Genomic DNA, 24,346 nt, shown 5'->3' with positions numbered 1-24,346 from the left:
CTAGTCTGTCCATCTCTGCTGTTCTTCGTTTAGTCCACTTTTGTTTTGTAATCTTAGTCTGTCTTAGTTTTGTTACATTTTGTAAATAAAAGTCTTTTGTGTTTTAGCGTTTGCGTCCGCCTCCGTCAGTCCGCCCTCGCGTTCCTGACACACATTTTCAATATTTGAATACACATTATTTACAGCATGTCACTGACTGACGTTCATTACAGAGCACACAATTTATAATTTAGTTTAAAAATATTAATATTGACAAAGCCAGTAGGTTTATGTTTGATGATGATGTCATGTTTATTACTTGTTTCTGGAAGTTTTTATTACTTTTATTACTGTTCAAATGTGAAGACGGGATTATATTGTATCAAACAAAATTAAGAAATGTATTGTGATATAAATTTCAGCCACATCGTCCAGCCCTAGCCATTTTAAATGAGGTTCCAAACCATAGGGAGAGAAAGCACTCAGAGTGTGTGAGGAGAATCAAGTAATGCTTTATCACACAGGAAGTTGACAGTGAAGGTTTTATCATCATGAGCAATGCAACATAATGTAAACACAACACAAACCTGTGGTATATCCATAAAATGCTTAGGGACCCAGAGGAACGAACCACAGCTCTAGTCTTAGAATGAAAGTTGCTCATTGTTACCCCTGGTTGTGATTTCTTTTTTTAAGGTTCAGATGCCACTACTGGCCGAACATTGTTATGGCTTAATGCTTTGAACGAAAAAAGATATCCCTTTGCTGCCTGTGGTCAGTCATTGACCGAATATTTCAGGTTTTCTAGTGGCCTGCTAAACTTGATCTTTGTTTCTCTCAGGCTGCTATACGCAAGGAACTTAACGAGTTCAAAAGCAAAGAGATGGAAGTTCATGAAGAGAGCAAACAGTTCACCAGGTGAGTGAGCTTTCAGTGAGACCTGAGAAACAAACACAACAGCAGAGTACAGTGAGTCATGTGTTATGTGCATATGGACCACAAATTCAACACTCACGGTCCAGTCTCTCGGCTCCACAGGCCAGACCGGAGCACCCTGTAGTGCTACCCCCACAGAGCAGGTATGATGTGTTGCACTGATGTAAGAGGATCAGACACAGCAGGGCTGCTCGAGGTTTTAAAACCCCACAGTGTCATGCGCTGTGCCACATCTGCCGAAACTTCTGAAATAGCTTTAATGCTTCTTCTGTGCCATTAGGAAATTGCTACTTGTACAATTTTGAAGCATTTCTGTTGAATTCATCACTACATTTTTGACAGCTGGGTAAAAAATATGAAGACAGCAGTGAAACACATACGGCTATGTGCATTGTGTGTTAGTGCCAGATTCTGCTCTGTATTCTTTGTGTTTGCATCTGGATTTCATAAAGGATTTTTTTCCCTTTGCCTTTAATAAGAGGTAAATGACAGTAAGGGGAGCTTGTTATCTTCCCCTCGTTTCCCAATAAATTGTGTAGAGGTCTGTTATTCCCAGCTTCCCACTGAGAATGCTGCTAAAATAAAGTCTGCACCGTCTGTGCCTTGGCAGGTTCCATCGGCCCTGAGGCGGTCTCCATCGAGAGCTCTCTGGCCGGCCGCCCACGCTGGGCTCTCTCTTCCTGTCCCTCCACTCCACAGCCAGGCTGTCCTCTGGCCCCGGCAGCACTCTCCTGCTGGACATCTCTGACCATCGCCCTCACCTGCCCCGGGGACTGGAGCACAGCTGATAAACAGAGACACAAAGAGAGAGACCTCAGGACATCGTTGAATGTGAACGCAGACAGGTGCCTTGGTCTGGGATTGGGTTTATTTTATTGGTTTGAATATTCGTTTCTGTTACTTTCGCACACACTAAGGACAAGACTTGTACATATTTTTGGCCATCAAGAAGAGTCACATCATGCTTCGTGCATAAAATATAAGGGACAGACTTCTCCTTGACAAGCCATCGTTGTGTATCCAAATCCGCGGTGTGCTGAGGATGTTCGTTTTTGTATTTGTGACTGTTTTTAAAGCAGTATTACATTGTGGATTCCCATAATAGCTCTAAATATTCATGCATGTGACAAGCATTTAAAACAATCATACTCACTCGATTCTTATCATGCCTTTAAACCAAGTTGGAAAGGACATTTAAACTGTTGTAGCGTTATTATTATTACTCTGTACCCAGACTGGTAGTGTCCGTAAAAATCAAACTAGTTTCCTCTTACACCCAATAATTGTTTTTATGTATTAGTCTAGATTGATATATATCTATATCATTTGCTCCAAAAAAGACCAAATGCAGTCTGTTTTAACACTGCAGTTTACTTTTTATATGATCCCAGGCTTCTGGTTTGCCTTTAGTTGGACTGGACTGTGCAGAATGGATGTTGTGTTGAGGGCACCGGGGTTAAATAATACACACAGTGGTTTTAAAACTACAAAACTGGACCCTGGGGTAAAAAAAAAAACACCAACATCTATTAATACTACATACCAGGTTTATACACAGGCAACACCGTGTGATTTTTATGTAAGTTGGTATATGTGTTTATATATATATTTTTGCATGTCGTCTCAACACATGGAACCTCATCTTTTCACTTCTGATCTGGACCACTTTGAGGTGCTTCCAGAACATGTGAACACAGTCAGGTAAAAAAAAAAACGAAAGTGTACCACTTTCAAATAAGGTTTGCTTGTAAAACACTTTAAAATGAATTAATAATCATTTGTGAATATTGATAGAAGTTGGTGTGTTCTTCCTGTGTCCATGTGGGTTTCCTCCGGGTGCTCCGGTTTCCTCCCACAGTCCAAAAACACACGTTGGTAGGTGGATTGGCGACTCAAAATTGTCCGTAGGTGTGAGTGAATGTGTGAGTGTCTGTGATGCCCTGTGAAGGACTGGCGCCCCCTCCTGGGTGTATTCCCACCTTGCGCCCAATGATTCCAGGTAGGCTCTGGACCCACCGTGACCCTGAACTGGATAAGCGCTTACAGATAATGAATGAATGAATGAATGAATATTGATAGAAATGGCAACAGTTACCTGTCATTTGCCAAATAGTGAACCCACACCTGTCTACACTGAAAAAACCTTGGAACGTTAACTAACCGCCAACAGAACGTCTTTTTAGACTCAAATGTTAATGTGAACCTTAGCCTGTGAAACACCAAAATTCACATTCTAAAGTTCTGGCATCTTCTTTACCTTGATGTTTTCAGTACGTTATCCGACTCTTTCACTTTTACGTGTTACAAATGACTATTAATGATTTTAAGGTGTTCAGGACCTAATTTTTACCATTTAATAAAGAGATTTCCAAACCTTTTAGGGATATTCTTATTTTAAAGTGGTACCGACAGATCCATCTTAATCTTAGCTTCTCGGTATAAACAATGAGTTGTTACGTTTTATTGTCAGATGCTGTGGGATCAAACTTATAGCTGATGTAAGGTCAGAAGACGACCTGTAATTTGTCAGATGTTGAGAGTTGTTATTTTATCATTGAAGACTTGTATCCTGGAAAAATGTTTAAATTATTTTTAATCAGTTGTTGTACAGAATGTGCAGATAGTACATGTGAATACATCCACCATGCTGTGAACCACACTGATTGCTTTACCGCTTTAACGGTATGATGTATTAAACGGTTTCTTTTTGAACGTGTTTATTATATTCACACTGCTACACAGTCTCGCTGAATGAAATCAGATAAAACGAATCTACAAATTAATCAACCCTTCCACTGACTATTAGCCTGTGCCCTCTGATCTTCAGCTCACTACCATTTCAGCTTTGCAGTACAGGATTGTGTTCTATGATGTCACGTGTCCTAAGACGACTTCCAGGAATTGGGCAAATGTACAGGACATTTAGAAAAAAAGACATGTCTTTTTGTTGAGAATTGAGAATGAGAGTAAGATCAGTGGTGATCATAGTAAATAACAGATGACTTTGCTCATAGTTTATAATTTGTATTAGTGTGTGTCCAATCAACATCAAAAACCACCCACCTCAGATCTACCCCCACACTACACCGGTGTCCCCTGCAGCCCCACAGCCACAACCATCCATTTCTCTACACAGTCCGCCAACACCAAATGGCCATGACCCCACAGGACCACCGTGGAGCAGGGTCCACCTGAGTGGCAGACCATCCCCAGGACCACAGTGACAAAAGAAGGATCAAGAACAGTCCTATGGCTGCACCACGCAACCACAGAGGGCCAGCGGGCGGCCAACATTCAGGAGGGGGACCAACGACGTCGTATCTAGCAGAGTAAACAGGGTAGTGAACAAGTGGGCGATAAGTAGTTAAAGATGCACCTGTTCACACATTTGATGAAAAGAAGTTGAGGTGATTACATTACGTTATTTATATAAATATATATAAAATATATTAAATAAAATTCCATGTGTGTCTTACTTCATACTTATACCAAGAAACTTACGGAATGCCTCTTGAATGTACCCATAAGATTATTTGTTTTCTGACCATAGAACCTGGTACCACCTGAAATATTTTAAATACCAGAGACTCATGTTTGCAGCCGTATGAACTGATTTCTTTCTATTTTTAAAAAAAATATTTAAATTATTTTGTTGACATGGAGACATAGCGGGTGCACACGTTGGGTCACTGTCATTTGGTGTTTTCTTGTGTTTATGTGGGTTTGTTCTGGGTGCTCCAGTTTCCTCCCCGAATACAAACCCATGTTAGTAGGTGAATAGCCTGTGTGTAATCACCCCCTGATGTGACTGTGGGTGTCTTGGTTCAGTGTGTGGTGTCCTGCAACAGACTGGAGCTCTTTCAAGTGTGTGTCCCTGCCTTCACTGAATAATTGAATAAATAAATATGAATATAGAATATATCATAATAAATAAATAACCATTTTGTGTTTGATAGCATTTGACGTACAGTGAATGTAAGGAAATGAGGTCTGTTCTTTATACATACCCTCACTGACTTTCTTAACAGGATTAGCCTCCATATAGTTGCAACACCCCGACCTTTTCCCTGTGCATTAGCACGCCCTGCTGAATAGATAGTATCGGTATTGTGGACCATTTTCAGGACAGCAGATGGCTGTAGCATGTTGTGCTGCTATCCTCTAGTGCGGTGGTTCTCAAACTGTGGTATTCATATTAACTGAATATAAAATGCTTCACAGTTTTCATAATTATGCTTTAATAACATTTGTCTTAACAAAGAATAAACAACAACATGGGCTACACATAGAGGAAGGGGAAACAGCATTCCCCCACTTTCTCCAGGGAGGGAACAACATAATTCCCTAACATTTTGTGAAATCCATGTAATCACATCGTTTGAGTCCTAAAACACTGTTTAACACTACAAGCGCCACAACGGGTCTCCTTGACCTACTCATACAAGCATCTAGAGCCACCCCTCGAGAGCACCTTCTCTGTGCTGCTTTCACCTATTTAAAGCACATCATTGATATTAAATTGACCTCTCTTTTTGACCTCTTTTTATTTTCTTCCAAAAGCCTTTCTACCATTTCACAAAAAAATCGTAAATGTATAATTGTGTTTAAAATATTCAGTAATTCAGCATTCAATAATAATTGTAAGTAAAATAAAACATATTAAAAAAAATTAAGCCAAGGTTTTGTCTTTTAACCCCCCCAGGTGGTACTTGGAAGTTTTCGCTTGGTAATGGGTGGCACTTGGTACTTTGACAACCTCTGTTCTAGTGTATCGAGCAGAATGGTGTACAAGCAGGAAATCAGGCTGAATGTTTTAGCTTTATTCTTGCAAACAAATCCAGCTTACAAACCCCAGGATATCTGTTGTTAAACGGACTCTTTTAACATTTAGCTTTACCGTTTATAGACACAGAGCTGCTCTAATTGCCAGATGGTCTACTGTATTTGTCTGCCAGTTATCTATGTCCACCATTATTTCCACCTCCTCCTCCACTGCCCACAGCTTAATGGTGATAAAGTGCAGGCTAGCCAAACATTGGAAATGCACTGTTGCTCATGAAAACCGCCTGCTCACCGGAGAGGAAAGTAATGGGGAGCATCCGGCAGGTCCAGCGCATTGGGATGAGTCCTGCAAAGCTGACAAGCAAGCCAATAAAACCAGGAGAGCTCAGGGAGTGGTCCTAATGGCATCAGGAGGTTTTATTCAGATCCCTGTGCCTTAGATTCAGATACTGTGGGAAAGAGAGGCTTCAGTTCACGAGAATGATTCATGCTGCTGCTGATATTATCAGATGGCTGTACTCAAGGGTCACTAAGATGGATTTCCCCAATGTAAGGCTTAGCAAATTAGTATTACATAATAGTGGTGGATGTGGAATCTGTCTAGGAGAGATATGAAGGCTCCCATTGCTTTTAGAGATGGAGACACTTCACGTGGCGAAGGCCAGTAAGTTATAAGTGCTGTAGGTTGAGCAGCAAACAGATCCACCTAATACACAATAAGAGCTGACAGTTTTGGTCAAAGTTAACTTGAGGAAAATGTCGTTAAGGGGCTTTCCACAAAGCAGGGTATCTCAGTTTAGCCTTATACCTTAAAGCAACACAAGGTCAGATCTAGTATTTTTGCTCCTCAGCTCCCCCTACAGTTGCAGAGTGGGGGTGTTTCCTACTCTCCTCTAAAAGTTACATAGTGTAGTTTCTGCAGGTGCTAAGTCTGGAGTAGCATTGACAGACACTCTAAAACCTAATGTTTCTTTAAAGAGCTAATAATGTAATTTGTGGCCTTGGCGGATGCTTGTTCTGGAGCGACTTTCAAAAAAACTTCCTGGAAATAAATTTCAAATTTCCATTATAATTGATTGCCTGTATGTTTCCAAGCAATGTCCCCCTTATAGAACAGGATTGACTTCAAAATCATTGTGATACTCCACTGACCTGTAATAGGGAGAACAGGCCCTGTGTCGTTGCTACTTTGAGCTCAGCACTGCAGAAACTGCACTATGTAACTTTTGGAGAAGGGTAGAAACCACGCTCCCTCTACCTTGATCTCAGGGCAGTGCTGTAAAAGTGAATTACACTCTGTAACTGTCCAGGAGCAAAACCCTGCACAGTTTAGCTCCAACTCTAATCAAACACACACCTGATGCAGGTGACAAAGGCCTTCAGAAGTATCTGAATATTAGGGCTGGGATTGTGGGTGTGTCCAGAACAAGGATTGAGCAGCCCTGCTTTAAAGTAACACTAGGTAAGATTTAGTATTTTTTGCTCCTGCTCTCCCTTTATGGTTCATTCATTCATTCATTATCTGTAAGTTCTTATCCAGTTCAGGGTCGCGGTGGGTCCAGAGCCTACCTGGAATCATTGGGCGCAAGGCGGGAATACACCCTGGAGGGTTCACAGGGCTCCCTTTACGGTTGCAGAATGTAATTCACTTTTAAGTAGGAGGGAGCAGGCAGTGGTTTCCTACCCTCTACTAACATTGACATAGTGCAGTTTCTGCAGTGCTGAACCCAGAGTAGCAATGACAGAGACAGTGTTCTCCTCATTACAGCTCAGTGAATCATCACAATGACTTAGAAGCTGTAATTGTAAGGTAAAATACTACCCAGTGTTCCTTTAATAAACAATAGATAAGTTGACTTATTAAAGCATGTTATTTCATAGAGTGTACACACTGCTCTAGAGTCCTAGTGTCATGTGTTACATCCTCACCTGAGGTCACTGTCCGTGTTCTCCCTGTGTTTGTGTGGGTTTCCTTCCACAATCCCAAAACACATTTGTAGATGGATTTGGTGTACAAATATCCACAGGTGTGAGTGAGTGATACCCAGTGAGGGATTGTTGCCCTGTCCAGAGTGTGTCCTTACCTCAAACCCAATGATTCCAGGTAGGCGCTGGTCCCACCACGATCCTGACCAGGGTGAAGTGGTTCAGAAGATGAATGAAGGGATAAATAGCATGCAAATTAAAACTAGAAGCAGCTGGCTTTTAACAAAATGTGTCCTGTATAATTATGCCACAACACTGTGCTACAGCTGCTCTCCAAATACAGCACAGTACACGTAGCTGACTTGTGCTATTTACAGTAACAATATAGAAATACTAAGTTTGATGAACAATTTCTGTCAGTGCAAGCTGTGTTTACAAGAAATGTAATTATACACTCATGTGGGTCTATGTTGAGCTGTGCAGGGTGAAAGAGGAGTGAGAACAAACCCTTAGTGCAAATAACTTACTGTGAACATATGTTACGGGTTGTATGCCTTTTCCTTTTCTTGTCTTGCTATCCCTCCCTGTCTTTAGGTGGAGCTGTGGAGAGATCTGGTATTGCTGGCTACTGAGGTGCTTCCTGTGTCTGCCTATAAAAGAAGCAGGAAGCTGAAGATCGGAAGGCTTTTCTTTTCAAATTGTGAACTTCTGTGTATCTGGAGACTGTGTGTTTCCATGTGTGTGTTAGTTGTGAACTTCTGGAGACTGTGTGTTTCCTTGTGTGGGTTGATTCTGTTCTGTTTATTATTTTTGTGGTCACCTGTGCCGGAAGGGGGTAAGCGCCTTTTGAGTTTATCTATTTTCTCTTGGTTTATTGTTAGATAGGGAGTCAGGGTTATTTATTGTCATTTATTTGTTTATTTGGTTTGAATAGCAAAGTTAGTGTTGGGGTTGGAGTTAGTGTTGGGTTATGTTTGTTATTTTGGCCGTGGCTTACCCCTGGAGATATGGCTTTAAGTTTTGTGTGTTGTGATAAGATTTGTTTGTTTGATTTTGTTTAATATCAATATTTTCTTTGTAAATACAAGTTTTTTTTCATTTATTCTAAACTGTGTGAGTTTCTCTTTTTTTTTTTTCTCTTTCTACCCATCCCCTAGACTGAAACGTAACAACATATTAATCAGCCATGGCCTGGTGGGGGTTTGAAGTTGCTGGTTTGATCCCCAGAGCTGGCAAGTCATGACTTCAGTGACCCTGAGCAAGGCCCTGAACCGGGCGCCGTGGCTAGGGCTACCCATGTGTGCTCACTGCCCCCTAGTGTTCACTAGTGTGTGTAAATGTGTGTTTCTCTGCACGGATTGGGTTAAATACAGAGAACAAACTCTGGCCAATAAAGTTATTCAAATTTTAATTTGTAATAATAATACAATGGGCGCCACGGTGGCGCAGCAGGTAGTGTCGCAGTCACGCAGCTCCAGGGACCTGGAGGTTGTGAGTTCGATTCCCGCTCCAGGTGACTGTCTGTGAGGAGTTGGTGTGTTCTCCCAGTGTCCGCGTGGGTTTCCTCCGGGTGCTCCGGTTTCCTCCCACAGTCCAAAAACACACGTTGGTAGGTGGATTGGAGACTCAAAAGTGTCCGTAGGTGTGAGTGAATGTGTGTCTGTGTTGCTCTGTGAAGGACTGGCGCCCCCTCCAGGGTGTATTCCTGCCTTGTGCCCAATGGTTCCAGGTAGGCTCTGGATCCACCGCGACCCTGAACTGGATAAGGGTTACAGATAATGGATGAATGAATTATAATACAGAAACAACAACTATAAACATTTTCATAAACCCCATTTGTGTTATTCTGAGTATATATATACGTTTACCTTCTGCTGAACTACCTTAAAGTTGATACAACCTTTACTGAGTTTATAGTCAATCTCCCAGACTGTAATTTTTATCGAAGCTGAGTCTGCACTGCTACACACTGCAGTGCTAATGTGCAGGAGTGCGGTGTCTGTACTGATAGATTACTGGGTACATGTAATACATAAAACAGAGAGAGAAAGAGTGAGTGAAATGTTTACAGACGAGAGGGACGTGGCACTCTCTCAACTAATTGAGCTGTGGTTGCTCGCTGCGTCCTAAATTGCATCTCACCAGGATTATTGCTCATACAGCACATTAAAGCAGCAGCCATTATCCCGTCTCCAACTGTCCATCTGATCTCAGCTTGTCTCATCTGCACTCAAGACAGCTGGAGACATGCAACATATAGAACACAAGGATGAAAGACTTGAGGGAAATGGCACACTTCTGTCATAAATAGATTCATCTATTTTCATCAGAAAAACCAACAACTCTCACAATTTCAACCCAACAAAAGCTACAACTTTGAATGGTGTAATGTGAAGATTTCACATAATAAAAGGGTGTTGTGCTGAAATTAGAGCTCACTTCTTTAAAAGGGTTGTTTTAGTATACGTTTGAAGTATCGCATGTGGAATGCAACATTTACGTTTTTTTATATGTAATCACACTTCATCTTTACTCAAAATATGATAATTTATTCATTCATTCATTCATTATCTGTAACCCTTGTCCAGTTCAGGGTCGCGGTGGATCCAGAGCCTACCTGGAATCATTGGGCACAAGGTGGGAATACACCTTGGAGGGGGCGCCAGTCCTTCACAGGGCAACACACACACATTCACTCACACACTCACACCTACGGACACTTTGGAGTCGCCAATCCACCTACCAACGTGTGTTTTTGGACTGTGGGAGGAAACCGGAGCACCCGGAGGAAACCCACGCGGACACAGGGAGAACACACCAACTCCTCACAGACAGTCACCCGGAGCAGGAATCGAACCCACAACCTCCAGGCCCCTGGAGCTGTGTGACTGTGACGCTAACCTGCTGCGCCACCGTGCCGCCCAGTATCATTTATCACTAACATATAATAATTTTCCACTAAATTCTTTCTTCAAATTGGGTTGGGAAACAGTCCAACAGGGGTAGGAAACGGGTAGGAGTGATAAAGGTGATGGTCAAAGGAAGACATAGTTTCTATCAATTGTCATGTCCTAGAACCTTTATAAAATAACCTGCAGGATTAGTCCATCCCCAGAACTTATGGCATGTCCCAAGTATATCCTTCGTGGTCAAAGCAGTCATTCTCTACATGTAACTCAGGATTTCAGGAGATATACGTGTGGAGATCAGATATAAGATTTTCCAAGATCTAGTAGACCAGCAAAACTGTCCCCTTCAGACCAACAGCACTTCAAGCTTTCATCTTTGACAGAAACTCTAATCCATTCTTGCTTTAGATCTGAACAAATCCACCATTCGGTTTATCCTTTTACGGCGTGGAGACAGCACAGTGCTATGGGTCACGAATGGATGTGCAGCATATGGTGTTTTCTTTGAAAAACTATGAAAGCTGTAATTAAAAGATAAAGGAATGCCCTCTTAACTTGCCTTTAACCATTACAGTATGTGAGGATAACAGTGCATTATTATACTGTGTTACCTTTAAATTAATTTGATGTGAGTCTTTTCCTCAACCCCTGCTTTTGAAAAGCCCTGTTCCGAATGACTGGTTTCAGTGAGGAGCAGAAACTCTGATTTTTAGCCATTGTCACTTGTTTCTCTTTCCTCTCTGTACACATTTCTGACTGTGGGAGAGGCCGCCGTACGCAGACACAGGGACACGACTGAACCTGTAAACCCTAGGACCCTGGAGCTGTGTGGCATCATTAAATAAAACTCAAAATGGTCAACACACTATTAGACTGGTGCCCCATCCAGGGGCCTCTTGCTCAGTGATTCCATGTGGACTTTGGACCCAGCATGGCCCTTATCAGGATGAAGAGATTAGAGAAGATGAATGAATGATAAAAACACATGATATCACAAGGATAGAGAGCTATTATAGCTTGCTGTTTAAAGGTCAGACTAGTAGTGTTTAAAAATCATTGTATTATAAAGAACCACTGATTTTCTGTTGGAAAATGATAAATCCATAAATGGTTTCATGGTTCTGATTCTTTTGTTATTTGTGGTCACGTGTCACACATCCAGAAGGGCTGGCGTCATGGTGTGGGATGCAGTTTGGTACAATACCTAATAACCTTTCGTCTTCAGTACAGACAAGGGATGGATGATCTCAGGACATCATTAGAAACTTCTACAACTGAGAAGGCAGGCATGTTGTGTTAGAAAACAACAATCTGATGCCATACTGAGAAACACTATTCTGTGTAGCTCAATAAACATTGCCAAAATCCATCTGTCTAAATCTTTAATCATTTATTGTCCCTGGTAACCGTTATCTTCATTCCAAACATCATTGCAGTCTTCTGTTTCCAACTCTTTAGTTGATGATGAGAGTATCACAGAACCAAATGTATTTGGACAGTTGTTCGCCTGTGATTACCTTGTCTGCAGCTAACCTTTATAAACAGCCATCGTTTCAAATCCAGCGTCCTGGAAACAACAGAAACAACACCATGGTCCAACAGTCTGAACACCATCTTTTTCCAACCTCTTCCTCTAATCTTTTCCTTTAGCATCTCTTCATGACTTCGGCTAAGTTTTCCCCCATTAAACCTCTAATTCCTTTCACACTCACAAATTATATTCATCTCATGCTGTGTGCAGGAGAGCAATTGAAGCGTTCTAGTGCACAGTAAATCAGAGTGCTGCAGAGAGGTCTTAAAGTTTAATGTGCTTTTCAAGACAACTGCCTCTTCCAAAGGCGCTGACCTATGGTTTCCCCCCAACATCCAGAATGCGACTAATCTTATTTAAGAAAAAAAAAAAACTCAGCCTATTATCTTCAGGTTATAAAAGCACTGGAGTAATGGTTTATGAAACATTCATCTAATTACATCTCAATTATCCAATGGCTTCAGAATGGGGCGACAAACAAGAAGCCGCAATGACTCACCATAAATTTCATGGAACGGTGAATGGAAGACTGAGATGGGTTATGGCTGATTAATTAATTGCTCATAAAGATCATGAGACCATGCAGAAGGACATGAAATAAAAATACTTCATTATTTTTAAGTAGAAAACAACTGTGTCTAATGGTGCACTATTCCCTGAAGTCTCTTGACACCAGAAGGTGTAGGTGCACACACGGTGGACGCAGTCAGTCAGTTATGCACACAACTCTCAACAGGAACGTAGGAAATGGAATTGGGTGCTCTGGAGCTGCTGCAGAGTAGCCTAAGGTCATTATGCCGATGTTGGATCTGTGGCTTTAGGTATAGAAAGCCTCCAGGACTGGGATAAGCAGCAAAATTTGGGCCACATCCACACGAATTAGTTTATTTTTAAAAACAGTATTGGCCTCCGGTTCACATCAAATCTATGTTTTAGGTCACTGAAAACACTCTTCAAGTTGGAGATCTTTGAAAATGTGTTTTCAAATGCATCATGTGGACAAAGATAAACAGATATTTTTCAAAATGCTGACCTCAGCGGCACAGCAGGTAGTGTCGCAGTCAAAAAGCTTCAGGGACGTGGAGGATGTGGGTTGAAGTCCTGCTCCTGTGACAGTCTGTGAGGAGTTTGTTGTGTTCTCCAAGTGTCTGTGTAGGTTTCTTCTCACAGTCCAAAAACGCACGTAGGTAGAAGGATTAGCGACTCATAAGTGTCCATAGGTGTGAGTGAATGTGTGAGTCTGTGTGTTGCCCTGCAAGGGACTGGCGCCCCTTCCAGAGTGTGTTCCTGCCTTGCGCCCAATGATTCCATGTCGGCTCCGGACCCACCGTGACCCTGACCTGGATAAGATGTTACAGACAATGAATGAATGATGACTTTGATTAAACTACAATATACATGCAGCTAACACTAGATTTCAGAGTCCCACAAATGAATAAGTACAAACCGGATTCCAAAAAAGTTGGGACACTAAACAAATTGTGAATAAAAACTGAATGCAATGATGTGGAGGTGCCAACATCAAATATTTTATTCAGAATAGAACACAAATCACAGATCAAAAGTTTAAACTGAGAGAATGTATCATTTTAAGTGAAAAATGTTGTTTCAAAATTTCATGGCATCAACAAATCCCAAAAAAGTTGGGACAAGGCTATTTTTTACCACTGTGTGGCATCCCCCCCTTCTTCTTACAACACTCAACAAATGTCTGGGGACAGAGGAGACCAGTTTCTCAAGTTTAGAAATAGAAATGCTCTCCCCATTCATGTCTAATACAGGCCTCTAACTGTTCAATCGTCTCGGGCCTTCTTTGTCGCACCTTCCTCTTTATGATGCGCCAAATGTTCTCTACAGGTGAAAGATCTGGACTGCAGGCTGGACATTTCAGTCCCCGGATCCTTCTCCTACGTAGCCATGATGTTGTGATTGCTGCAGAATGTGGTCTGGCATTATCTTGTTGAAAAATGCAGGGTCTTCCCTGAAAGAGACGACGTCTAGATGGGAGCATATGTTGTTCTAGAACCTGAACATAGTTCTCTGCATTAATGGTGCCTTTCCAGACATGCAAGCTGCCCATGCCACAAGCACTCATGCAACCCCATACCATCAGTGATGCAGGCTTCTGACCGGAGCGTTGATAACAACTTGGGTTATCCTTGTCCTCTCTGGTCCGGATGACATGGCGTCCCAGTGTTCCATAAAGAACTTCAAATCGTGACTCATCTGACCTCAGAACAGTCTTCCATTTTGCCACACTCCATTTTAAAAGACCTCTGGCCCAGTGCAAACGTCTGAGCTTGTGGAGCTCGCTTAGAAATGGCTTCCTCTTTGCACTGTAGAGTTTCAGCTGGCAACGGCGGATGGCACGGTGGATTGTGTTCACTGACAATGCTTTCTGGAAATATTCCTGAGCCCATTCTGTTATTTCCTTGACAGTGGCATTCCTGTTTGAGGTGCAGTGACGTTTAAGGGCCCGGAGATCACGAGCATCCAGTAGAGTTTTACGACCTTGACCCTTACGCACAGCAATTGTTCCAGATTCTCTGAATCTTTTGATGATGTTATGCACGGTTGATGATAATAACTTAAAAGTCTTTGCTATTTTCCGCTGGGTAACACCATTCTGGTATTGCTGCACTATCTTTCTGCACAACAATGGTGGAATTGGTGATCCTCTTACCATCTTGGCTTCAGAGAGACACTGATACTCTGAGAAGCCCTTTTTATACCCAATCATGTTGTCAATTGACCTAATTAGTGTTAATTGGTCTTCCAGCTGTTCGTTATATGCTCAATTTCCTTTTTCCAGCCACTTATTGCTACTTGTCCCAACTTGTTTGGGATTTGTTGACACTGTGAAATTTTGAATCAACATAATTTTCCTTTAAAATGTTACATTTACTCAGATTAAACTTTTGATCTGTCATCTATGTTCAATTACGAATAAAATATTGACATTTGCCGTCTCCACATCATTGCATTCAATTTTTATTCACAATTTGTTTAGTGTCCCAACTTTTTTGGAATCCGGTTTGTATAAATGATGTTGTTTTAAAATATATATAATGCACTATTAAGATCTATATTCAGTAACTTCATGACTTGCATAGTACACTACAAAGGGAGTATGAGGTGATTTGAGATTAAACCACTGTGGTCCTCTCATACGTCATTGTGTTTTGAGGTACTAAGGCCTGGACTGGACTGGCATGAGAATGCACCTGTTTTTCGTATTCGTCTGGATGGAGATATTTTTAAGAATGGAAAAAGGAAAACCGCCTTACTTTCATTTATGCGTATTGAGAATCAGAAAAATATGAGTTGTAATAGCAGTAAAAGGTTTATTATATATTTTTTCCAAACTGGATTGCTTGGAGATTCTTACCTGAATTTGTTGATGAAGTGGTTCCACTTAAATGTCTTTGGCTTGGCTTTCAGGTCATCTGACATGGTACAGTTACATTTTAGTTACATTTTGTGTTGGGCCAGGTTTTTGCTCCAGCTAGAAGTGTTGCCATGGCCAGCTGTTACAAATAAGGTCATACACTGGGGCTACTCTGGACTTTCTGATATAAGTCACCCAAGGTCATTTAGCCAGTCATGGTGGGCACCTTCATGGTGGGTCTGCTGAGAATGAAAGTACTCTTAAAGAAAAACTTCAGTACCCAACTGTAATTAGCGATTTCAAAAGACACACTTTAATTTAAAAAAAGACACTAATTTAAGTTGCGCCAACTGTGGACTCTGTATATTCTCCATAGAAAAGCATGCAATGGAACGGCAAAATCTGGGACAGCTGGACTTGAGCTGAAAATCACCCTGTTCAATGCTAACTGCGAGCAATGGGCTGTGAAAAAGTGGAACCGCGATAGAGCAGCATCCAGTACCTTTGGCATGAAGATCCTATATCAGCACCAGACCTCATTAAGGCTCTTACAGCTTAAAGTCATCAGATCCTTACTTGATTGGTAGTGTACTATGCAGTGTGTAAAAGGCAAGAGGCTTTAAGGCTGACGACATAAACCGCCATTGCTCTGTGCATCCTAAAATGCATGTCACCAAGGGAACCGCAACTGAGGCACATTAAAGCTGGAGTATCTGCGATGGCCATCCTGAGCAGTCAGCCAGGGAGTCATTCTGGGGGGAGCGATAATGTGCAAAAATCTCAGAGTGAGTTAATGCAGCGAGCCTGGGGATGCCAGCCAAAACTGCACCTAGCCAATAGCACTGTTTATAGCACTCAGGAGCCAGTCTGAATGTCTGAATGTACAACAGTCTGCCACAGTCACACAAACACTCACCTCAATTCATGCTGCATTAGCCTGGGTAATATGTTACTTCTATGGGCAGTTTGATCATTTCAATTAGCGAGACCCATCAGGAAGCTGTGGATAGGCTATGTGCTGTGGGAAAAAAAAAGCAAAAAGCAAGCTCATGCATTTGGATTGGAATCAGAGACTGAGAACACTGCATCAACCCAGGCCACAAAAACAAAATGTCTTGCCCAGCGTGAGTGTGATCATGGAGAAAAGCAGAAAGGCTGGCAGCAGTATGCTGCGTCTGACACAGCACAAATCACCCCACCACCATGTTTCACACTGTGGGGACAGCTGGTGAGGATTTACCCCGTCAGGCTGGCCACAACCATGTACACACACACACACACACGCCAATGCTACAGGGGCACACAAGTAGCAAGTAGCTGTTTTCTTTCTTGTTTTAGAAATTAGACTCATTAGATTCATCAATGGAGCTTTTCCACTGCATGGTACGAAGTTATACTCCACTTCAGGTTCCTGGTACATTTTCCAGTAGAACAGTTCCTACTTGAAATGCAGCCTGTGATGTCACAAAAAGGGAACTGCGAGCTTTAAAAACCACAACTGCATCGCTAACGTTAAACATTGTTAACTACTCATGTATTCATGTTATTTTGGGACTGAACACGGCTCAGATTAGTGTTTGATCAGCGACTGATCCAAGGAACTTTTGAACCTGAAGGTATAACAAAAAGCAGAGTAGAGCCAAACCAAGTTGAGTACTGGGGTGCTGTTTGGGTCAAACGAATATAGATTTATGAATATGTATGTATCATACTGCTGATCAAGTGTATAGATACCCGTTGATCTTACATTACCTCTTAAATAAATGTAGCTGTATGGAGGTACAGCTACTTCTCTTCCCTGAAGGCTTTAAAGGTAGCTGCTAGAACTTTTCCGTCAGGATGGTAACCAAGACGTGTCTGCAAGGGTTTTCGCCAACAATTCAAAAACACAAATTGGTAGGTCGATTGTCTGTGCAACATTGTGAATTTTTTAATGGGTGATAGGTCGACAGTGAGTCCAGAGTGTGTTCCTGTCCTGAACTCAATGATTAGGCATAGGCTCCTGACCCACCACCAACATAATCAAGATAAAGCAGTTACAGAAGATGAATGGATGACAGTGAAGTTAGAGTAAGGTCAGGTTCCAATGTTGGACAAGTAAGTCTTGGTCACAAAAGCCATTCAGTCTTATCTCAAAGGTACAATGAGGAGCATGGTCACTCCAGAGGTTGGGGAGGTTATGTTCCTCAAGGACTTAGTGACCTCAGATCCATGCAGACTTTAGAAAACAGGTTTTGAACATTCTTCACAGACCGTGACTCATGCCTGGGACTTAACCCACAACCCCAAAACTCAAGCATATTAGAATCACTCCCCATGCCATCTTAGAGATACCAAAAGAACCCACGTCATTCCAATCAGATCATAAAATGTAGCAGTCTGTTTTAAGGCAATAAAAAGATCATGATGTTAAGATAAAACACAGTGTAAGCTCTGATCAGACCTGTTGGCAATTAGTTAAAACACAGTACGCAGTGGCTTAATTACGCTGGAAAGCTGCACATCTACGGTGAATTACAGCCTTTAGTGTCAGAGTGGGAGAAGATAAGCTGCTTTTAGACTCATACATGGGGTTCACAGAGGAGCTCATTATTAGCAACCTGCCAGAAGAAAAATATTCTGAAGCTCTAATTGCTTTGTCTCCAATAGCATTGGATGGGAATGGGCAAGAAAGAAACCTTTCAGACAAAAGGGATCATGGTTCTTGTTTTTGTTAAGTATAAAGCTACTTTCCAGGATAGGTACATTAGGTTACGATGTTCTGTGATGTGTCTGACTGCTGAATTCATTGCGCTGCAACTCATCATTCTTTTACTGCTTTCTTTGCAATAAAGACTACGGACTGCACTGTTCTGGATAATGTTCCGTTTTCATCATCTTTACAAGACATTCTTAAACGGTAACTGATGTGTCACCACAAAGCATGGGAACTATTTCAAAAGCTTGTAGAGATAAAATGATTTACAATTTTCACTGAAGTAAACTATGGGTTGGAAATGTGGTAAAAATATTGCAAAAATATGACATTTTCACAATGTAAACGATATTTTGAAACAGACAAGAAACTAATGCCACAAAAATCTCTGACTACAATTTTTTATATTCAATGTCTTGCAAAATCCACTGCACCAAATCCAATAAATCTGAATTATTGGCTCGTTCATACATTTTCTGTAGCTGCTTCATCCTGATCAGGATCTTTGGGCAGCAACACACCCTAACACAGGGTATCTGACACACACACACACACACAACTGGGCAAATTTTACACAGGCTAATCAAACCCACACAGACAAGATGAAATTACAGACACAGTCAACCAAGGTGGGGAGTGAACGTAGAACCCTGTGTGATCCTGGAGATGTGAGACAGCAGGGTGACTAAGTTCTAGTTTCTTTGGAGGTTAAATATATATAGCTTTTATAGCTAAATAAAGTAAAAAATAAATAAATAATATAAAGATTTAAAGAAGATGTTCTTTATTATCTGCAAGGATAAGCCATGGTCTTTGTGTCCACATTTGAGGGTCATATACAAAGTATAAAAATTACATGAAAAAACGAAATTACATAAATCCAAAATACAAAAAAAAAAAAAAAAAAAAAACCCATTCACTCTATATTTTACACAGTTGAAATTACTTTCACTTGCAGTAGAGAAAACTAAACACTACTGCCATAGTCCTCTCAGTGTTTTCAGTATGTTAGGCATCCTCAGGCTTGTCGGCAGGTGGGCCGCAGGGCTGCAGCATCTTCTCCATTAAATTGAAGCGCACTCGAGCTTTGCTCTCATTCTCTGCGACGGAGAAATAGTTGAGGAGGTCAAAATGACCCATGTAGGAGCAGTAGGAGTCTCTGTGTTGATTCACCAGCCATTCCCATTTGGTGGTGTCTGCGTGGCCAGTGCCAATGTATTTGGACTGCAGATGTTCCAGCTGGCTGTGGATGTTGTAGCGGTCTGTCATTTTCAGTTACAGATTTGAGTTCAATCCACTGAAGGAACGACAGAAAAAAAAAAAACATTTGGTCATTCACCACAAAATTTTACAATAATTGGAGAATCATGCAGTTAATAGAATACACGTAAACAACTGAGAATCTAACGTATATTAGCCAATCAGCTGTGGTATATCACGTAAAGAGTAGATGAACATTAATCCACCTGGCAGTCCACAAGCTAAGCACAAGGTGTTAGGCTACATTTTTCTCACCTCAAAGTATCAGTGGTGATTAAGTAGAAAATGAAAAAAGGCAGCTTTTGTAATTTGACCATTCTAAAACTTAGATTTTTTACTAAAATCAATTAAACTCTCAGCTCTATGCCAAGGTGAGACAGGCTTTTAAAGCCCTAGGGACAAAAAATTTCCCCAAGGACATTTAATCGATTTCCCGGGGTGACAAATTCTGAGCTGAAGAAGACGAATAACTCCAAGGCAGCAAAATGAAAGAAATGGCCCGAGAAAAGAGCAGTCAGGCACAAAGTGCTTTGGAGCTGATGTAAAAAATGACTTTTAAACATAGAACTAGAATTCTGCAATCAGAGACTTGAATGTTAAGTAACTTGTTTAAAAATAATTAAATAAATAAACCAAGCACACAAAACACCCTTCTGTATTAACACACGACGAACCAAGGAGTACAATCCAGAAGAATCTTCAATCCAGAACTCATCTATTTCAAATATGAAATGACAAAAATGATGGCGAGGGAAGGCTATTACTAAAAGAGGAATAGACCATACGGCAGCAGGTTGCAATGACAGCTCTGAAAATTGCACTTTACAACCCTCACACTGCCTGGTGCAAAGCTCATCCCTGGCTATGAAACATGACAATAACACCCTCAAGTGTCACATAAAAGCACAAATGTCCTCCATTCGACTTTTACAAAAGAACCTTGTCTAACTTTACTTCTATAAAATAGAATGAAAGGGAAGTGACTCATCTCTTCACAAAGGAAATTCACAAAAGTGTGAAAAGGCAAGACAAACCTGCCCGAGTGCAAGGAGAAAAGCCTCCTGCTTCCACATTAACTACTTGAATTCAACATTATCCGCAGTAGGCCTAATGCTCAGATAATTATGGCAACAATAATGATACATTTTAAATAGTCAAGCTTTATTTAAACTGCGGTTTTTCATACTGAAGGTTGCTACCCAAGCCACTGTAAATCGTGTTGGGTTTACGGAATGTATTATTATTATTATTATTATCTGGTTCAGCGAGGAAGAATAAGTTTAAAGTTTAGGAAAATCCTAAAACAAATTGTAGTCTGCGCTTATGGAACATTCTACAAAGCAGAATATCTGCAATAAAGAAACCGAATAAATCCTGATTTGTAGATAGAAATGCCTCTATTATCTTCCAAACACAGTAGTCCAAACAAACTGATAGATCAAATCCAAAAAAGAAAATACTGTTTTAGAATATCAAAATCTCAAATGGTTTAATTTACTTTCAACTTAAAAAATAACTTTGTTACTGTAAAATATCAGAAAGAAATCAAATAGTTTGCGGTGGCAGTGTTCTTTAAATAACAAACGTTTACTGACAAACAGCATACATCAGAGTTAATTAAATACACAAATGTCTTTCAGTGATTTATGATGATTATCTTAGATGAATAAAGCAGTTGCAGATGCCAATAAGCAAGTGGCTAGTTGTTGATACATGCTTTGAAACTAGATTATTAGTCAAATGTGTTGAATACAATTATAGCATAGCACCTACTGTTACCTTCTTATATTTGTAGTCTTTCCCTTGTCCAACAACACATTTCTGCTTTTTTTTTTTTTTTTTAATGAATTACGTACAACAAAACAGTGCTGAAGCCACAGTTAATTTTGTCCAAACATTTACAGAGTGCTGCAAAAAGAAGAGGTGATAAATGTGACCATGTCCTGACTGTTTTTGTTTTGTAATGTGTTGCTGCAATTACATTCAAACAAACAACAATAACATTTCTCTGTTTCAGCATTTGAAATGTAGTCCTTGTACTATTTTCATTGTAATATACATTTTAGACCTGTGTAGTGTTTATTTACATCATCTCAGTTTTTCTGGTAATGAAATTTGTCATATGTCACTATTTTAAGGCATTTTTATAGTTTTTCCCCTTTGAAATGACTTCCAAATATGTAATTATGATTACCTGAGATGCGTTTTATGGGTTTGATCGATGTTTGGAGGGGGAATTTATGATGGTAATCATTTGGTAATCATCTGTACGTTACTTTACTTCATTCAAAGCTGGTCCAGTCTGTAACACTGCTCAAAACATCCACCATCATCAGTACAGCAAACTCTTTTAAAAACTGTGAGTTAAATGGGCCATTCCATAACATGTTGTTTAGTTAGAGACTTAGTTTAAAGTAGATATCTATTTGGTCACTTTGTTCTTTAGTGCTCAGTTATTGTGAGAGTTATACTTATGTTGTAATATTATATTGATATTAGTACATTCGTGTTCGAGTCTGCTAAAAGTAAAAAGTACAAAATAAATAAAACAAAATTAAAAATTAATTTTAAAAAAGGTATGGGACCATACTTAAAAGTGTGTGAGTGTTTAAATAACATTAAATATATCCCCCGTGTCTTACAAGTGTTATGAGACGTTAGAACAGCGACAGCGAGAAGCCGATTAACTGCAGCTTTAACCGCCGAGACTCAACACTGAACTCCTCATTTCACATCGTCCTGCTGTAAAATAAACTCTCAAGCCCACCTCACCTTGCGGTAAAGTCAGAGAGTAGTCTCCACGTCTCTCTCTCTCTCTCTGTCTGTCTCTCCTCAATCCGCCGCGCTGCAAAATGTCCGCCGCCTTCCTCCGGAGGAGCACAGAAGAAGCGTCACACCAAATTGGGTCTGGAAAAACGGATAAATCATACGATAGTTCCGGCGAGGTTTCGAGCGGTTCACTCACAGGAGCGTCACTTCACCCAAGGGACAAAAAGCAGCACCGATACAATGCATTTATTTATTCATTAATTTATTTAAAACAAAAAATAATAAAATACAATCATTTCTTTTTCTGAAGGAGTGTGTGTGGAGCCTAACCAAGATTTTTAGGCTGCGGACACAGCCTGGTAAGAATAAAAATGTTACAATAGAAGGATTGACATGAAATGAATGACATTTTTATCTTCTAAGCAAGTATAATAATAATAATAATAATAATAATAATGGCGGCACGGTGGCGCAGCAGGTAGTGTTGCAGTCACACAGCTCCAGGGACCTGGAGGTTGTGGGTTCGATTCCAGCTCCGGGTGACTGTCTGTGAGGAGTTGGTGTGTTCTCCCCGTGTCCGCGTGGGTTTCCTCCGGGTGCTCCGGTTTCCTCCCACAGTCCAAAAAACACACGTTGCAGGTGGATTGGCGACTCGAAAGTGTCCGTAGGTGTGAATGTGTGAGTGTGTGTGTTGCCCTGTGAAGGACTGGCGTCCCCTCCAGGGTGTATTCCCGCCTTGCGCCCAATGATTCCAGGTAGGCTCTGGACCCCCCGCGACCCTAAATTGGATAAGCGGTTACAGATGATGGATGGATGGATAATAATAATAATAATAATTTTGGGCTTCTCTCAACTGGACTAGCTTCTCTCTCTCTCTCTCTCTCTCTCTCTCTTTGTGTGTGTGTGTGTTTAATTGATTATCACCTATGCCACACACACTATATATATATATACTCACTCACACAGTAGTTCCCGTTGAATAAATACACGGTATAAGAAGATTTGTAATATAATATATATTTCTACATTATTAAATATAATATATAGTCAGTTATGTAGATAAATAATGTATTATTATTATTGTGTAAATACACATTTATAAGAGACACACTATGAGGTATGTGTTGTTATTGTACAACTACCTCTTAATTTGACAGTTTAAATATGGACTGTTAACATGTAAATACATAATTAGCTTGAGACACAATATAAAGAACCTGTTGAAAATGTTTAACTACGGTTTAAAACATTTAAAATAGTGTGTTGTTGTTATTGTGTAACAACACGTCTACTTAAGTTGTAATTATACCATTGTTAGTTACACTTAGCCTAAAGTATGTGTTGTTAATTTATAACTACAATGTTATTAAAGACAAAACATAAATGTGGAATGTGTTTATATATTTTGGGGGTAGAAAGGATGTATGTGGCCTTGTTAGTTTGTCTGAAGGTGGGAGGATTTCTGCAGAGCTCATCGTTTCACACCTGATCTTCACTATGGATGTATTAGCCATTGAAGTCATACATTCGGGATGTACTGGACTAGCTTCAAAGAGCTTTTAGTGATATATGTGAAATGTACTTCTAAAGAGAGTACATCTCTCTCTCTCTCTCTCTCTCTCTCTCTCTCTCTCTCTTTCTCTCTCTCTCTCTCCTTCATACCCTCTCTCTTTCTCAACCGGAGCACTAAAAGAGTTCATGCACAATGACAAAGCAGTTAATCAGCAGCGTTCCATCCTGTGAATTCTGTGTTTATAGTTAACAAAGCTTGCCCTGAATGTCTAGCCACTCATCACAGGAGCTGTTAAGAGCCGCCAAGAGCCGCTGCAGTGTCCAGGGCCTTTAATCTCACTGACAGGAGCCCTGCAGAGCCAAGGGAGACGCTGGGGGAAATGAAGTTGTCAGAGGAGAGAAGACAGTGTAGCACACTCTGCACTGTACTTCACGGCAGCGAGTCAGATCTCATCTAGATCACACTGGTGCCATAAACACAGTATTTAACCCTTGTTTACAGTACTGCGCATAAGTAAGGGTTTGTTTTTCAGGAGATTCGAAATCAGATCATCCATGTTCATAAAGAAATCCAATGGAAAATACGTGGATGAATAAAAATATTGTTAAACTTTGCTAGACCTCGCAGACCATCAGATACCATCGCTCTCCATCAGATA

The 24,346-nt window shown here is 40.6% G+C and overlaps 2 protein-coding genes across 5 annotated transcripts in view; one reads left to right on the top strand and one right to left on the bottom strand.

The window, feature by feature from the left end:
• The window catches only part of phactr2 (phosphatase and actin regulator 2), a 60,344-nt gene extending 54,856 nt beyond the window's left edge, over positions 1–5,488 (top strand). For all 3 annotated transcript variants that reach the window (XM_066680099.1, XM_066680097.1, XM_066680098.1), the window contains 2 exons: positions 821–897; positions 1,526–5,488. In XM_066680099.1, coding sequence (XP_066536196.1) covers positions 821–897; positions 1,526–1,541 — 93 coding nt within the window. In that variant the 3' untranslated portion in view covers positions 1,542–5,488. The remainder of the gene's footprint in view (positions 1–820; positions 898–1,525) is intronic.
• A 13,453-nt stretch (positions 5,489–18,941) lies between these two features.
• Positions 18,942–22,345, bottom strand: sf3b5 (splicing factor 3b, subunit 5). 2 transcript variants are annotated; one of them, XM_066679942.1, is made up of 2 exons: positions 22,174–22,345; positions 18,942–19,443 (listed from the first exon to the last, which is right to left on the bottom strand). In XM_066679942.1, exon 2 carries the CDS (start codon positions 19,413–19,415, stop codon positions 19,155–19,157), a length of 261 nt encoding a protein of 86 aa, XP_066536039.1. In that variant the 5' UTR covers positions 19,416–19,443; positions 22,174–22,345; the 3' UTR covers positions 18,942–19,154. The 2 variants fall into 2 exon arrangements, with proteins under 2 accessions (XP_066536039.1, XP_066536038.1); XM_066679941.1 differs by having other exon boundaries at positions 18,944–19,443; positions 22,179–22,334.
• Between the last annotated feature and the right edge of the window lie 2,001 nt (positions 22,346–24,346).

The sequence above is a fragment of the Hoplias malabaricus genome, chromosome 8 (genome assembly GCF_029633855.1).
Source record: "Hoplias malabaricus isolate fHopMal1 chromosome 8, fHopMal1.hap1, whole genome shotgun sequence".
Classification (NCBI taxonomy): domain Eukaryota; kingdom Metazoa; phylum Chordata; class Actinopteri; order Characiformes; family Erythrinidae; genus Hoplias; species Hoplias malabaricus.
The sequence above is the reverse complement of the archived record's forward strand: the minus strand, read 5'-3'. Positions and strand labels throughout refer to the sequence as shown.

What these genes read in the sequence shown, in the direction of transcription:
- sf3b5 (XM_066679942.1), bottom strand. Translation starts at nt 19,415, where the DNA reads ATGACAGACCGCTACAACATCCACAGCCAGCTGGAACATCTGCAGTCC.